The sequence below is a fragment of the Erigeron canadensis genome, chromosome 8 (assembly GCF_010389155.1).
Source record: "Erigeron canadensis isolate Cc75 chromosome 8, C_canadensis_v1, whole genome shotgun sequence".
In the NCBI taxonomy this organism is placed as follows: Eukaryota; Viridiplantae; Streptophyta; class Magnoliopsida; order Asterales; family Asteraceae; genus Erigeron; species Erigeron canadensis.
Window position 1 is genome coordinate 43,803,708 of NC_057768.1, and position 17,972 is coordinate 43,821,679.

At 34.1% G+C, this 17,972-nt stretch overlaps 2 protein-coding genes across 2 annotated transcripts; both read right to left on the reverse strand.

Annotated features, from left to right (window-relative positions):
* Positions 1–1,666: 1,666 nt before the first annotated feature.
* On the reverse strand, positions 1,667–5,587 carry LOC122578348 (glycerophosphodiester phosphodiesterase GDPD1, chloroplastic-like). The gene is made up of 7 exons (XM_043750293.1): positions 5,085–5,587; positions 3,447–3,506; positions 3,147–3,227; positions 2,841–3,041; positions 2,653–2,748; positions 2,186–2,382; positions 1,667–2,093 (listed from the first exon to the last, which is right to left on the reverse strand). The coding sequence occupies exons 1-7, from the start codon at positions 5,505–5,507 to the stop codon at positions 1,880–1,882; spliced, it is 1,272 nt and encodes a 423-aa protein (XP_043606228.1). The 5' UTR covers positions 5,508–5,587; the 3' UTR covers positions 1,667–1,879.
* Positions 5,588–11,774: 6,187 nt separating this feature from the next.
* On the reverse strand, positions 11,775–16,923 carry LOC122611192 (serine/threonine-protein kinase PBS1-like). Its single transcript, XM_043784174.1, has 5 exons — positions 16,383–16,923; positions 15,704–15,909; positions 14,369–14,558; positions 13,406–13,797; positions 11,775–12,457 (listed from the first exon to the last, which is right to left on the reverse strand). Exons 1-5 carry the CDS (start codon positions 16,501–16,503, stop codon positions 12,002–12,004), a joined length of 1,365 nt encoding a protein of 454 aa, XP_043640109.1. The 5' UTR covers positions 16,504–16,923; the 3' UTR covers positions 11,775–12,001.
* Between the last annotated feature and the right edge of the window lie 1,049 nt (positions 16,924–17,972).

The following is a 17,972-nucleotide window of genomic DNA, read 5'->3' on the forward strand; positions in this document are numbered from 1 at the left end:
ACCACAATAATTATCTACGGCCGGGCTAATGCTCCCAAGCCTTTCCTTTTCCTTGGAAAATACTTGCATTCCTTTCCTAGCTTCCAAATACGAAACACACATGCAGCCAACACCAATCTTTGAACGATGCCCAAATGTTTCTGTTACATTGCCCAGCAACCATATTCTTGATAATGTCCTCCATGAATCTGGAGTGTTTGGCATATTAGCCAATAACTTCAACTAAGCCCAAACTTCCCTCTTTGAAAGATAAATGTGATTGTGAGTCTGTAACTATTTTGCAAAATAGACTAGTGACAATTAGGATAGAATTTTACTATCAAATCAGTTTAGACAGCATGACAAACTGCTTGAACTGAGAACTGCACTTTCAGCCCATGACAGTTTGTCCATATCCGCAACACTGCAAGTATCTAAAATTCTTGCAGCGTATGATTCCCTTTTGTTTACTACAAACCTACATAAGGGACGTTGGTCATTCCACTAACCATACACCAATCTTGGTCACTGAAGATATCCTTCCCATTACCAGTCTTACATTATCCAAAATACATTTCTCTCTTTCAATCTTAGAGCATTTCTCCCTTAGGCACTTCCAGCTCCATTGGGTGTTAACCTAACATGACACATCCAAAATACATTTCTCGCTTTCAATCTTAGAGCACTAATCCAAGAAACCAATAATGTATTCTTTTTCTATAGCAATATTCCGTAAACTACCTTTTTTTTTGGTACCAAATTGGTCTCGTTCCACTAATTAATGTAAACAAATCATTGTGTCTTTTTTAGTTTAACTCCTTGACACCACAAAAATCCTATACAAATCTTTTCAATGTCTTTTACCATTCCCATTGTAGCTTGTAGGATATTACGTGTGAATGAATCATTACGTTCTCAAATCTATATGATGAATCAGGAATAAGTCAAAGCTTTAATCAGGTTACAAATGCTTCAAATGCAACTTTCATGAATAACAATCCTATTATTAATTAGTTTCTTAGTTTTTCTTTCTCTTGGGGTATGTTCTTGAGTTTTGTTTTAAAGGGAAAGGAAAAGATTGTAAAGGATTTTAAAAATATTTGGGTTCTTGAGTTTTATTTAAAAGAAGAAGAGAAAAGAAGGGAAAAGATTTAAAAGGAGAATTCTATAGATTTTGTGTAAGATATTTTCTTCCCACTTTTGGGATGATTTGGAAGGAAGGAAAATCGACTCCTTCTCTTCCATTCATCCCTTTTCTCTTCTTTCGCCTTCCTTTACATACAAACTCGAGAACACAGGCTTGGTTTTCAGCTACCGCTAAGAAATTGACTCTGTCTTGGGCTTAGTGGCCTAAAAAATTCATTTCTTTTAAGGTAACAATTTCGTTTAGTTTCAACTTTCAAGTGAATCCTTTCATTTCGCGAATAAAACTTTGCAGCTCAAAAAAAACCAACCCTATTAGTTAAAATGTGAATCATCAAACATCACTTCATTTTCTTTTTTCGTTTTTTTCCCTCTGTATTACAAAACTCAGTTAAGCACTCGACAAATGGTGAATAACATATGTTATATCTCTGAATGAAAAAATAAACTGTAGGAAAATGGATTAATAAATTGTAGGGTTAAATTGTTTTATAAAATATCTAAACTTTTATAAAATAGTATCTATAAAATAATCTAAGAACCATCTTTCATAATGCATTCCAAGGCTACCTGCATATTCATCTAACCAGCAAGTTTTCTACACTATGGGGTCTTGTTCCCCTTTTAATTCCCATAACCTTCACTACTAACATATTTACACACAACAACGAACACGTATGATTACTGTCATATTCATAATGAACACAACTTATGGGAATCAATTTCGTAAAATGTTACATCATATGACTTTGCCCAATTATAGTTGTACTAAATTTGGAATCAGCTTCATTAGGTTTGAAAGTTCATAATGTGAGCACTTGATGTCATCACTTTCCCCCTCTCTAACAACTCCATCTTTTTCAGCCTTTTTGCTAAATTCTGCAACCGCTTCGGTTATCTCTTGAACCAAGTCTACAATCACCCCATCAACGCCCATCAAGATTTGTGCGTGCACCACCTCTCGAACGTTACTGCAATGTCAGCGGACATTTCATTTAATATAGATGTGTAACATAGCTATGAAAAACATAAAATGCTGAAAACTCAAGAAAATAGGTATTACTTTAACTGGCCATAGCTTATGAGAGATAGATTATAGTCTTTGATTCTTCTTATTACTCCTGGATTTCTTAAAACTGATCTCACTTCAGCAACGATTCCATTTAAACTGCCTGTTAAGCACAGTTTTATTGCTTCATCCAAAGAATTCCTCCTAACATCCGTATATGTCTCAGACCCTCCATTTGTGAGAAAGAAAACCTATTGACAGACATTATAACAAGCGAAGCCAAGTCACAATCAGATGGAGGATTGTTTCATAATGAATCCAATTTTTTTAAATAAGATATCTATTATATTTTTTAGAGAATGCACATATATACATACATTGGTATTGAAATTTGAAACATACCTTCAAACATTTTCTCAAATTCTTGGACTATGAAAATAATAAATACTTGTAGCGGTATTGTTAAGTTATAGTACTATGTTAAAACACTAGATTGGGCATTGATTTAACATGGAACTTACAGGATAAGTGCTTTGGAGTTTCCGGACCAAAAGAGTAGCATCAGGCTGAAAGCTTGAAAAAAATATGGAGCGGTCTTTAGCATACTTGGACACAACCTGTCATAAAAAGAAACCAAAAGCCATCAAAATGGTAATGTATCTAGTTAAAGGGAAACGGTTAAAAGGGAAACTAGAAGACAAGAACATACACAAAGAACAATTTCTATGGCGTGAACCAATTCTTCTTCTTTGTACACAATATTATCATCAAACTTAAACTCGATATTGAATCCCTTGGAGTGGTTGATATTTTGAAACACCTCTTCTAATGTGCATAGATAGTCATCCTTTTCAACTTTCCACTCAAAAATTCTCCCATCTTTTGTTTTTCTAAACAAAGGTTTACCCACCTGATATAATTGACATCACAACGATTAATTAATCAATAAAATTGCTACATAAATCTGTTAGACCACTTTGAAAGGGACAAAAGAACACATATAGAAAGTAATTACTCTATTAGGATCCCTCTGAGGTCCATACGAAAGAAACTCGTCTAGATTCAGATCTGTAACTCTTTTCTCAATTATTTCACCCTGGAATCCAACACGTAAACGGCTCCATGAGTGAATGTGGCACATACGTACGTAAAAGAAATGTATATAATAACACGAATCATGTTTTAATTAAGCGGATTAAAGAGTATACCCGTTTAGGCCTATTATAACGACGCGTGAAGATCACCTAGCTAGCTAGCTAGAGTAAAAACAATAAAGCATATTCTTACATAGTAGTTGAGAAAGGTGTAAACTAACCTTATCTTGGGTGTATATGAAACTGTCATGGAAGATGACTGGGCAACCATCCTTGGTCACCTACAAAAAGAGGTTTTCGTTTACGTTTTTTTGTCTAAGTTTTCCTCCACCACCCAAAACTTAGATCAAGAAATGTACGTTCAAGGAAACACCAAACAAACAAACTAATCAGTTTCTTGAAGGAAATCAATCAAAATCTAAACCACAAGACTTCGAACTTGTTTAGTTTCAAAGAAATTCCAATTTCTTAATTCATTTCAAGTTGAATGCAATTTCCTTGTATATATGTTGCGTACCTAAATTTTTACCTCCTTTTTAGGTGATATGTGTACCACCGGTTTTTGGTGATACACCACCAAATACACCAACACTGTAAAGCACAGTTAGTTGTGTACAGATCGCTTCCCTAAAAATGTCAATTTTTTGACTTTTTGAGTTAATATTTGTCTACTTTGACTATAATTATGTTTATTTGTGTTAGATAATATTTGAAGAAATATTATACTAATGAAATTATATTTAAAATCTTAGTCTATTTGTAATTTTTATATGAAGTATCATATAAATACAAATAAAAAATTCGGCGATCAAATTAAAAAGAAGAAACATTCCAAATGTCAACATAAGATATTTAAATTGGGATGTGGCAGAGATATTTTCTTGAAATTATAATTATTATAATACTGTTAAGTTCTATATTAGACCATAAGTGAGTCATGACGACTACCCAAAAAAAAGGAGGGCTTTCAGCTTTGAGCTGTAATGTACTTAAATTATAAAAGTACTTATCATAAGATAACACAACCAATAAGTTGGTGTTATGGGTGTGTTAATGAGACTAGCAAGTTATAAAAGATTTTCATAAAGTTACAAAAACAGTAGTATAGAACATCGTTTGATATATTTAATATGTGAAGTGGTCCATGACTCATTGCTACCTAAAAAGGGGGTTTTAAACTGTGATGTCTTGATGTACTTTATATATTGTTACTGATTAATTAGTGTTAATATAAACAATAATAACAGAAAAATTAGCTTAAATTTCTTTTTTTATAAATCATAAAATGACGACTTTGTAGATTTCACTAAATCTATATTTTAATATTCTCCTTTTGATTTCATCATCTTATATTTAAAAAGATAATTAAGCTATTTTATTAAAGAGATTTATCATTTTTCCAAAAGGGAAATAATAATCAATAAACTTAGGATTTGATTTTAAAAAGAAAAACAAAAAGAACAAAATGTAACGATCGTAGTTCATGGGCCGTGACCCTACCAAAACACCACCACACACGTGGTTCTTTGTAACACGTACGTAACGACAAATAACGTGTCGTTTTACCAACCAGTTGCGACCATGAATCGCCGCGGTCACCGGCAAACTGTTACCATCTGACATCAAATATTAGTTTTGTTTTACACAACTCTATTTATATATCCAGAAACATAAACTTATACAAACAATTTTTGCTAACCATTTATACATTAATTGATAAGACATCCTAAATGTTTAACAGAAGGTGTTTGAACCGAAATTCCATTTAAAAAAAAAAAAAAAAAAGACGATCTCGAAAGAAAGCTAGCTAGATAGGATGAGAAGACAAAAAATTAAGGAGGATATTAATAAGTTGCTACCTGAACATCGAATTCGAGAAAATGAAGATTTAATTGGGCGGCAGAATTAAAAGCGAGAATAGAGTTCTCTTTGATGGATTTCATTCTAGGATCAGGGGATTGTAATAAATTCATTCCTGTGCCACGATGTCCTATTACCATAAACTCATTCTTCGCGAGCTTATCACGAAACACGTCCGAACGTTTAACGTTGTCGTCGTCATCATTGGAAAGTTGATCAAGATTATTATTGTTATGATTGATGAATGTAGCTGCAGGATTCACGTCGTTGTTGTTTGTGTCATCATGATCAAGAAGAATATTATTATTATTAGGATTTGACAGTTGTGTGACACATGCCGTTTTAAGAGCCATTATTTGTGGGATTTGGATTTGGGAAGAGTTGGTGTTTTGAGATGACATGAATTTAAAGATGTGATCCATGTCTCAACCCCCCAGAATTTACGGGAATATTCTTCTTCAATTCTTATTATTTTCTTTTTTGACTACTTTTACAAAGACGTACGTCTTGCAGGTGTTTAAATTGTAGTTGTTTCTTTCTATTTATATACTCGTATATAGTGACGCAGCTTCAAACTTCTAGACTTCAACTACCCAATAAAAACACCTTACCTAACTAATGACAGGAAAAGCTTCAAAAGATCACGAAAACACTCATTTAAACTCTCATACAAATTAAATTGAAGTCGTTTAACTTAGAGCTATTTATTTTATAATTAAGAACATTAAGTATTTAGATCGATATATGTATTGCATATATGATATGTTCATATGTGAAACGTACTTGAGAATATCATATATATGAAAAGATCCATTTATACGTAATTTGCCTGTATATATGTATAACTTTTGAATGATATTAACAACTTTATACGCATATTATACGAATTTAATTAGCTCATTTATGGTTTTTTTTTCCTTCTGAATTTGTGAAACACTCTTATTAAGTTAGTTGAAATTGAGAGATCGACTTAACAACAATCCAAGGAACTGAGTATTATATAGAGAAGTAAATAAGTTAATTTGTATCATGAATAGTTACGTACGTAACGTATGTATGTGCATAGCCATGTCTATATGAATTTATGAATTATGATGATGATGATGATGATGATGATGTAGTGCTTGTTGGAACCACGCTAGTGTGACTGTCACTGATCGTTTATCATTCTTAATACGATAATTGACGATAACTGAAATCCCTACCCTATGTCTAGTAATGAATGTATAAACCCGAAATCAATTACCTTATTTTGGGAACCCGAAATCAATGGTGAGTATTTTCTTTTGAATCAAATCATGTTAATTTATTCCAACAGTGCCCCGTGTTATATTATACTCGTATTATTTTATGTAAACAAACTAGTTATAATTTTATTACAATTTACGTGGTCATTTAGTTGTGCTTAAAATAGAAAAATAGTATCTTTTAACTTAAACTTTCAAATTTACATTAGTGATTTTAGAAACGACAAATCTCAAGTGGAGCTTGTCCAAACCTTTATTTTCATCTTCGATCTCGACTTGATCAGCTCGGTAATTAGAGTTGAATTAATGTTATAAATCAAAGTTAGTAATGGTAAACTCGATAAAACTGAGATTGGCTCGACTTTGTTTAACTTTTTACGTGACTCGAAAATATTAAGTGGTAATATATTTATGTTGAAGTACATACACATTAAAAGAGTGATTGTAATATGATGAAACAATCAATCAGGCTAACAAGCTTAACGAGCTAGGCGTATTGATATAATGATATTCAAGCTCCATTCTCGGATAAACCCATGCAGTTTGTCTTTATTACACCCCTAATTAATACTCATGCAATTTTAACGCCAAAAAAACGTTTTGATTGTGTCTACTTAATTTACTTAAAAATGACAATAATTAAGAAAACATTTGAGTGACATATTTGTTTGCATATGAGAACATAAATATTAAATGAATGTTTTGGAAAATAATGAAAGGTAAATCATTAGGGGACATGGACAAGGAAAATAGTAGTTGGGAAGAAGATGGCGCTACGAAGTGGACTTGCAAGAATACATGAGTTGGAATTCTTAAACTTAGGCTGAACAAATATTAATTATAAGTCATTTTAGCTTTTTCTCAACAACAAAGTGATTGGATTTGTTGTAAACGACACCAAGGGGAAGTGGGGTGACGCTAGCTTCTTTGACAAGTGGTGGCTTATTTGAGACTTTTTTTTTTTACATCTTTTAGGACATTTACAACAACTATATACCTATATGTCTATATAGTTTGAGTTATTGATTGTAATATACTCGTACTTTTTAATACTTCAAGTCTTCAACTTCCTTTAACACAATATTTTCAGTTAAAGCTTCACCATTAACTCAATAACTCATGATAATAGAATTCCCTAAATACACAAAAAACATCTCTAATGTCGGGTCACGGGTCAAGTTTTTGTGACATTTTCGGGTCACAGGTCGCACGGGTCGGGTCAAGCCAAAAACCGAAAAAAAGTGAAGGAAACCCGTGAACCGCCCGTAACCCGTCCCGAACCGTACCTTCACGGGCCGGGTCACGGTTCCTATTTTTATGCACTTGCGGGTCGCGGGTCGGGCCAGGTTTTCGCGGGTCGGGTCATTTGCACATCCCTGGTTCATAGTCCTCCTATAAATCGCTTGTTCCAGATGCTGTTATGTGCTCCAAATTTATACCTTTCTTTTACTTTATTTTGAGACTTTTTTTACATTTTTGTGGCTCAATACGTGCATCTAAAGTTAATGACATATCACATGCCAATGCTATACTTTCGCAAAAACTCAACAAACATGCTTTTGAACAAAAGCAAATTTAGAGTAAGCTAATGTTTATCAGAACTAAAACCTCAGCGTGCGATTTGTTAAAGTATGCTTTAATTTTTGGATTGATATTTTAAAGGATGTATCATCATACAACATCGCACATTCGCACCTAAAAAACTATCACATCAACACCACACTAAAACACTATATATTATACCCATTTTCAATACAACCACCACAATATATATATATATATATATATATATATATATAAAATAATCTCAAAATATGTCAAAATACTCCAAATAAAACACTTGAAACAAACACTGCTCTTCAACCATCGTGAGCAGCACCATGTCAAAGCCATCGTTGCCGCCACACCAACTTCAGTTATAGAACTGCAGAATATATATATTAAGCCAAATAACAGCTCAAGACGAGCTATCTAAAAGATTACAAGAACAAAAGAGGATTTCAAAGCCAATCCTCCCATAGTCCCATCTGATATATGTTTATGGACCACGTTAGAACCCGGCGTGACTTTTGAATCACGCCAAGAGTTGTCTCCATCGTAAACATGTTAAAAGTTTTATATAAAGTGATTGAATTGATTTTTATATAAAATGATTGAACCGATTATGATGACGAACAGTAGTATGTTATTAAAGTAACTCTTAAAGATTTTTCTAGGGTGTTTGGTTTGAGTGAATCAAAGAGAATGGAAATGTAATAGAGAATGAATATAGTGGGAAAGAGAATGAGTATTTGGAAAGAAAATCGATTACGTCGTTTGGTACAAGCAGAGAATGAATATATAGAAAATACTAAATTTTAAATAATAATCAAATTTAATACATATAACATCACTAAAACAAAAAAAAAATTATAAAAATTTTCATTCCCATCAATTCTCTACATTTCATAGAGAATTGAGGGAATGGAATCGATTCCCTATTCTCGATTCTCTTTCCCATTCTCCATTACAACCAAACATGAGAAGTGTTTCTCATTCCATTTTCACCCTTTCCATTCCATTGTACCAAACACCCCCTAAGGTGCTTCAGGGTGTTGAAACATATTGTTATAACTTCATGACTTTTGACTCGTTTGATATAACCCATCCGATTCTTTTCATACTCAAATATGGTTCCAAATTTTGTACCCATTGTATAATCCAATTTAATATGTTTTTTCATCAAGGTCACTCGTCACTTCTTTCCTACTTCTCACCAACTTCTTCTATTATTTATCAGTTTTCTCTCTTCAAAAACACCCCATGAACACCCCCTCCTTATAATACACACTTCTTCACTATTCATTCACTATCTTATTATTTCATTTTTTTTACACAAAATTTAAAAAAAACACATTTTATTGTAATTAAACACACATTACATTATAAAAAAAAAACACAAAACAATACATGGAAATTAAATATTACATCCTAAAAACACATATTCAACCTGATAATTAAAACACATTTAATCGAAAAACACAAACTACATTTAGAAATCCTTAAAATATGACCCGTACTTATCCATGAGGTTTTTGCGTGTACTCCTGATCTGCTCCAACTCGTCTTCGTCTATGTCGGTCGGAATTGGCTATTGCATCTTACGCTCCTATATTCTCCTCTTATCCTCCTCAATTTTTAACATCTGCTCTTGTTGCATAAAGAGCATTTGATCAAGCTTGCCTAAGGCCTATTCTGACCCACTCGAACCACCACGACTAGAAGTCACATCTGAGCCACTAGACATTTTTCGGCTAACATTACGGCCCGGTGGTTTCCTAATTGGGTCGTCTCCAAACAACTGGTTCAAAGCCACATCCGGTTCCACACTCGGACCAGCCCGAACGTGTCCCTTATATGGAAATCGGGATGGCCCATGATTCTCTACATAGATTTCATGAGCAGTCTTATACACTTGTCTGTCATCTGCACTGCTCTGGCGGCCTTGATCTTGCAATCTCTTCAAGATTGCTCCAAACAGCTTGGTGGTTCTCTTGATCTTGTTCCATTTGCCTTGTAGTTGGCTTTTGTTGCGATCCCCCGCTGGCCGGTTATTGTTGAACCCCTCTATCACTTTGGCCCAAAACATAGTCTCGTCTTGGCTTATTCCCACAACCGAGTCTTATGAAGCATTTGTCCACGCCTCAGCCAACAAAACTGCCTCCTGAGTTGACCACTTCGCCTTTTCCGCTACAGCAACCCCTTTTTTCGTCAACCGTTTAGGCGGGGCAGGAACTTCTTCCACTTCTTCCTCGACAGAGGCGAAACTAGTTCGTGCCGGTTGAGACGAAGTCTTACCTACAGGCCTCTGGAATTGAGGAAATTGTGGATTCTAGAATTGAGGAAATTGTGAGTTCGTAGCTTGAAATTGATTAAATTGTTGCAGTAACATGAACTGCTGAAAACTGTTCGTTCAACAGTGGTGATTGCAACAACTGCATATATGATTGGTTCATAGCACCTGAGCTACTAGATGCCCCCATCATATTAGACGACGACATGGACGGGGGAGATTTCACCAGCAACGCGTCAAATTCATCGATAGTGTTTTGGTATTGGTATTGGTTTGGGTTTTAATTGAGGTTTTGGATTTGGTTTTTGTTACTTCTTTTAGGCATGGTGGATGAATTGGTTTTAGGTTTTGCTAATATGAATTCTAGAGAGAAATATGTGAATATGTGAAATGGTGAAGAAAGGAATGTGAAGAAGTATGGAGATGGTAGTGGTTTAAATAGAAAAAAAAAAAGGGAGCGAGCCATTAAGTTCAAAAACCAACGGCTATGAAATTCAAAAAAATTCTTTTTTTCTTTAGGGGTACCTTAGCCAACAAAACGCGGACCCCACTTGTACCTAAAAACGCACGTCTGAGTGTGGAATAAACCACCGAAACGCAGCACAAGACGCCTCCGTGCTAATTGCGTCCTCCCTTGGCTTCGCGTCTGACGTCGGCCGGCCGACGTCTTATAAGGACGGGCCTAAGTGAAGTAGTCAAAATTGTCACCTAGCATAAGGAAATGGATGATGGATGGACTATGAAGTATTAACTTCCTTTATATCGGGTTAGGCCTGGCCCAATAGACAGAATACATGACTCCCCTAGTCACCGTAAGACCAGAAATTCATTTCAAGAATTGATTTGTTCCTACCTCAAGCATGTATAGTATCCATTCAAACCTGTGGTGGCGTAGTACTCACTCCGTCACTCGCCTATGTGATTACAAGAGAAGAGATGTCAGGTTAAACACACTTTTAAGCAAGCAAGTTGAAGGTGTCCGGGAATAGAAATCGGAAACAGTCAAGAAAACAAAAGAAAGAGAACTTTCCTACTGATCTTGCAATCGGTTGTTGGTAAAACCATTTTATCGAGTGCGCTTGGTTTAGCTTATCACACACACACATCTTTTACAGGACTTCCAGGCAAGCAAAAGGCATGTATTAATCCTTAATTGTATGAGTTCACTATCTAAAAACACACAGGAAAAAGATATAAAATAGACCCATAAAACTCAATAATTTTAAACTTATATCATGTGTTTGGTCCTAGGTAAAATCAATCAATCCGGTAAGTTTTGTGCCTAACTCTACACAGATCTCTTACGAGTACACCGTAAGATGTTTCCATGCTAAAATTACCCATGTATAACGAGTCATTTTTACTCACTAAAATTACCCTGTGACCATTTTCTTAGCCAGCCCAATAATGTTTACCTAAGATGGATTTGAATTTGAGACACTCTTGAGAGGAAACATGTTCCCTAACCACTAGCCTACCTTGGTGGTGGTTACGCAGATCTCTTACGGGATTTGCATGAAAGTAGGCAAACAGAAACTATTTAGTTTCGAACCAAAATCATGTTATGTATCATTAAACAATATGTTACAGAAGAAAAGCATACACCAATAGCCACAAAGCAATAAAATGCCTCATTGTGTATGAGAGGAAAAATTAATAACCATAAACCATCATTAGTTTTCCCATTCTCCCCTCATAGATTTACTATACACTCTTTCTCCAAAGATTTTTCGAAATCCGAGTTTTGGGAAAACAACAAAAAACGAAAACTAGAATCAGGATGACCCTTCGCATCCTTCTAGTGATCAAAGTACCACAACTTACCAATACTCATCGGCTAACCATTGTTGCCATCAAAACTGCCTTGTGCACTTTGCCGTCGTTTTTCTACCCACATTTTCGCCTCTGCAACCGCTCGTTCTCTATCCAGATCCCGATTCAAAATCTTTGGAGTAGGAATTTCTCTAGGAGAATCTCCTTTATCTGACCCTTCCAAGTCCCATCTGCTACGACCTGATCCTCCACCTTCTTCGTTCTTTGAAATTCTTCCATTTCTTTCACCGTTGTATCGGTTGCTTTGACCAGCGGCTGCACTAGGGTCGTAAGCATGGTTTGCAAGATAAGATAATGCAGTGACTACATCTCCGATGAGAGGACGGGCAGCAGCCTGTTCCTGGATGCACATGGATGCCACGGCTAGAGCTTGATAGAGTCCCCTCATAGGATAATGGCCTTCTAGCCTTGGATCCGCCAATGATGCAAACTTCCTTCTATCATTGAACAAGGGACGTGCCTGTAATCACATATAATGCATTCAATTTATTCACAATTCCAAGAATGTAAGTTCTTATCAGATATTGCCAAGGTATCTATGTATAATACAGTACTGATTATGATCAAGATAATAAAATAAGTAAAAGCAACAAGTTGCTGTAATAATACATATTATTAAAGATAAAGTGATAAACAGTAAACAACTTTGACCCTCTTTCAACCTTAATAAGATGATTGTCTAGGTATATGCTTAAAAAATGCACATCCAATTAATGCCTCAACAACATATACTTTTATGGATCATTTCTTACCTTTTTTGTCAAGACCACTTTCTCAATAAACATTCGGTCACTTAAAAGGTTTTGGGCACCTTATTAAAGCATAAGGCTTAAATGGCATGTCTAAGGGGTTGGATAGGTCAAAAGTTCTGAAACTGTGTATTTTTAATGTATAAAACCCTCAAATCATCGTAATCACAATTACTGAAATAATATGATTTTGATAATCACATTTGACACATGGAAACTTAAAATGAATAGAAAAATGGTGATGAAAAGAATAAGTTAGGGGGATAAGAAAAACCAACTCGACCAAAAAATCACCCGTTTGTCCTCTCACCCAACCCGGCCTGACCCTTACTATATAAAGTTACCTGTTTTGACACCTCTAATGGATTGCTAACATAAAAGCATTCTATAATACTAGAAAAAAACAGGGGTCATAGGCTGAACTAGGTTCTAACTAAGTTTTAGGTTCAAGACTTAATGCTTACAAAACAGGTGTCATATCCGTCTTTGTTTCTAGTTGTCTTCCAAACAGATGTTACAAGATCCAAGAGAATCTTAAAACACACTATAGAATCACCTAGAATACTCTAAAGATACAGTCAAAATTTTAAGCCACCCGGGGACATCAACAGTACATAATCAGACCAATAAAGCCCCAAAAGTGGAAATAAAGGGTTTACCCAAGTGACCAAGTTCTGCTGTCCTTGTGGTGCAGTGCTGTCAATGGCTTTTCTACCAGTAATAAGCTCTAAAAACACCACGCCAAAACTGTAAACGTCAGACTTCACTGTGAGTTGACCAGTCATGGCATATTCAGGAGCACAATAACCATATGTCCCCATGACTCGTGTGGATACATGAGACTTGTCACCAGTGGGGCCCAACTTCGCGAGTCCAAAATCTGAGAGCTTTGGCTGAAATCCCTCTCCAAGCAAAATATTGGATGATTTGAAGTCCCTGTAAATAACAGGAGGGTTAGCCTTATCATGAAGAAACTCCAAACCTCTGGCTGCACCAGCTGCTATCTTCATTCTTGTGTTCCAATCTAATGCTTCTCTATCCGGTGGGAGATCTGCAAAGAGTACACAAATCTTAATTTTACTAAATATTTTACGTGTTTATAAACGGTGTTTGGATGTGTGTTTCAAAAGTGATTATTTAATAATCAGTACCTAGTAATCAATTGCAGTAAAATCAGTTGCATAAGATATGGTGTTTGGATATACTCATGTTGTTCAAATAAAAGATAATAAGACCGTCAAATGTTTGGCAAATCTGAATGTTTAGAAATTAATGGACACACTAGCAAAAAGGTGTTTATTGTTAAAAAAAAAAGGAGAGAAAGATGACTTGTGTTATATGAGAGTGAAATTGTCTGAAGTTCGGTTACAAAAACTTTAAATATGTCATTTGAATTACACACAGATAATCAATTTTTGTTGCATCTGGTATGAAACTGAATATGTGACATCATTTATTCAAAAGCTAATAGATTATTGACAACAGGTTTCACAGTGCGTATCCAAATACTGCCTGATACAACGATACCCAATCCCACTGCTGGTTAGAGGAAGGCCGGAAGGGTAAAGAGACTGCTCACAAATAATACGACCAAAAAAAGAAAGGTAAAAAAAAATGGTTACCATGAAGGTGATCCTCTAATGAACCCAATGGCATGAATTCATAAACAAGAAGTCTTTGGTCACCATCAGCGCAGTAACCAATCAAATTCACTAGATTGGGATGATGTAAAAGGCTGAGCATAAGAACTTCCACGAGAAATTCACGGTTACCCTGAAGCCCATTTCTATCCAATTGTTTCACAGCTACAACCTGTAAAACACAGAGTTAATCAGCTCAAAAAGTAAGTAATATAATTGGGACATTAATTATGATAGTCTCGTAAGAGTTGAATTAGCTATACAATTATCTGTAATTATATTATAAGAAATGGATTACAAGATATGATAAATGTTATCATCATGCTCCATGTAAGATGTAGCCACCAAATAGATCAGGTAAGAAATAACATATTGTTACTGTAAATTGGAACGAGCATGACTCGTTTTCATAACACGCATTAGCTTTAACCACTTGAGGAAAAAGATCACTATAAATGCATGTTGTCTGCGTACATGTCCCGTAATAAAAATTGTGTTTTGACAAATAAAACATTTAATTTATTAGTAAAATCCCTACCCTAAACAAGATTATGTCATGATAGTGTTCACCGTTGTCCAAAATCCTTGATTTAACACTATATCATCACCTGTGTCATCTTGAGGGTGTTTGGATGTAAATATGAATAATTATGTATTTTAGATAATCAAATTATAAATCACAAGTAACACAAAGAACTCTAAGAGATACTGTTTGGATGTGTTGTTGTTTGGGTTTGCAACAATTAACTAATTTCTTGTTGGAGTGTATCATAAATTCAAGCTACTTAGAAAATTAACAAGCACAATCTGTAATTATATTGAAAGAAATAAAAACATCTTGTGAGATAGGGTATAAGAGTCTCTCAAATTAGATTAAAAGACTAAATAATTAGGTAATCTCAATTTCCTATTTAATAGATCAATTTATTGCATCCTGTATGAACTATTTATCAAAAACTAAAAATTTGAGCACATAGACAACGGATTCAATCATAGATCATGACTGACATTTCATGGAATAGGCTTATCCACAGTTCCACGCATTCAACTAGAAGTTTGCTTATTCTTAGAATCAGTAGTCATGCCTATGCTTATTCTTAGAATCGGTAGTCGGTAGTCATGCCTATATGGCTACGACACATAAATCAAGACTACACAATGTTATCTTTACTCGGATATATAAGTATATAACGACCCTAAATACAAGGAATAACATCTCTAAGCTCAATAGTGTTCTCACTAGCTATTAAAAACACTAATCAGCCAAATAACCATTTACTTTCCAGTTAAAAATATATAGAAACAGCACGAGTATACCTGACCAGTACCCGGAAGAAGGCCTCTATACACATGACCAAACCCTCCCTCTCCTAGAAAGCAATCAGGACTGAAATTACTCGTTGCAGCCGCAAGCTCACGAAAAGTGAACGTATGAGCTGCAATCTGACCATATGGGCCATCTTTTGGACCCGATGATTCCCTTCTCAGGCTCACATTATTTCTAGATTTCAGCCTATCAACCCCTGCAAATCCAACACATTACCATAAACAAAGCAACATTACATAATTGTATTAACCACCCAACTCTACAGATCTCTCGAAAAACAAAAAATGATATATAATTAAAAACCAAGAATGTCACTAGATTTACTTATAATTAGTCCAAAGCAACCATCATATATCACAGATATCAATCATATAGACAGTAATTGCTTCTAGTCATGTTTCTGTACAATATCATATCATATAAAACTGAAAATGATGTTCTATGATATATAAAACTTAATGGGGTCTACCTCTATTTTTATTATATAATCAATCAATCAGTCAATCATGTAACTAACAAAAGGATATCATAAGAAACTTAACAATCACATAAAGCTAGATCAGATCAAACAACCAATGTTGATAGATATAGATATAGATATAGATATAGATATAATATACTACAAATCATAAAACAATTATATATACACACACATTACAAGATACATACCAGAAGGTAATCTGGAAATATTTGAAGGGGCGGATGGATGGACTTCAGGGCGATCAGCCCCAACTTTTTGAGGATTTAATTTTTCCTCTTTTTTGGAATCAAAACAAGAAAAACAGCCCATTAAATTCTTACTTTCTATACTATCAAGAAATCCAAAAAAGGCAACTAATTTACTATCAAATCAATAGAATCTTGATTCCAAAATGCATAACAAGCAATCTTGATTAATACCCAGATGGAAAAGTCTAATCTTGAATCCAACTGATCAAAGATTTTTAAGTGGTTTTTGATTTATAACAAAAAGATTTGTTCTTGAATGTTGTGTACAAGATTAAAAGTTAGAGACTTGAATTCAAGAAAATGATTCTGGGATGATTAAGGAAGAAAAAGAATTGATAAATGTGCAGATGGATACGAAATTAGAAATGTCATTGATTAAAGAATATAGAGACAATGGAGTATTATACATACAGCATCTTAAGATGCACCTTTCATTCACGACACGTCCTCTCTTTCTCTCTCATTCACACTCCATTTTGACCAAAATTAATGGACTTTGATTTATACTACTACTTATTTGATTTTGATGATTTTTGGAACTCTTGGGAGTTGGAAAGTGATGGTATCTGTTTTCTCGCTTTTTCCACATGCAATCTAATGTGAAAGTTTGAAATATAAATTTATCAAAGTTATCCCAAAATTTACCTAAGGTCATGTATTTTCATTTTAAAAAAAAGTTATAGATTAAAACTTTGAATTTAATAAAAATATATGGCCACTGAATTTTACATAACCCTTCATATTTTACTTAAAATAGGTACTGCAGACTTTATCTAACATTTCCCCCTTATTATTATGTTCACAAAGAAAAGAAATATATAACTGTTTTCATTTATATGGTATGTATAAAATTGCATTAATTACAAGATAGCTTTATTTTACACCCCTAGTATCCCAACCACACTTTTTGGTATCCCAACCACAAAGTGTGTACCAAAAAGTGTGGCCCCCATGTTTATAATGGTATATATAATAGAGTAAAAAACGGGCCCCCTGTCATTAATAATCTAGTCGGGTTACCAAAATCATGGTTGGGATACCAAGCACCTTATTTTATCTTGATTAGATCAGATAAATTTGCAAATTCTAATATAAAATGGTAAATTAATGTATTTACATCTATAATATAACTAAAATATGAGGTTGGGAGTACACTTAATACCCCTAATTTCCCTCCTTGAATTTAATTCTTCATTCTAATTAATCCTCTATTTTTCTATATTTTTTTAATTAAAAATCAAAACAAATCTATAAATAATTATATTATATTAATATGTACAAAATCTATAATTAAATTAAAATCCACATACGTTCACAAAGTTATATTACAATCCTGATACGTATTGAATACTTTAATCTATGAGTTGATTTATATATCTACCAATCTACCAATATATATATAACAAGGTACTAAATTCATTCATAAATAAACAAGAACCCTTTGATGGATTCCATCTTTGATTTAGAACCATTAGATCAAATTTAATTATTTCATCTTTATTAAATGACAATATTAATACTTATACTTTT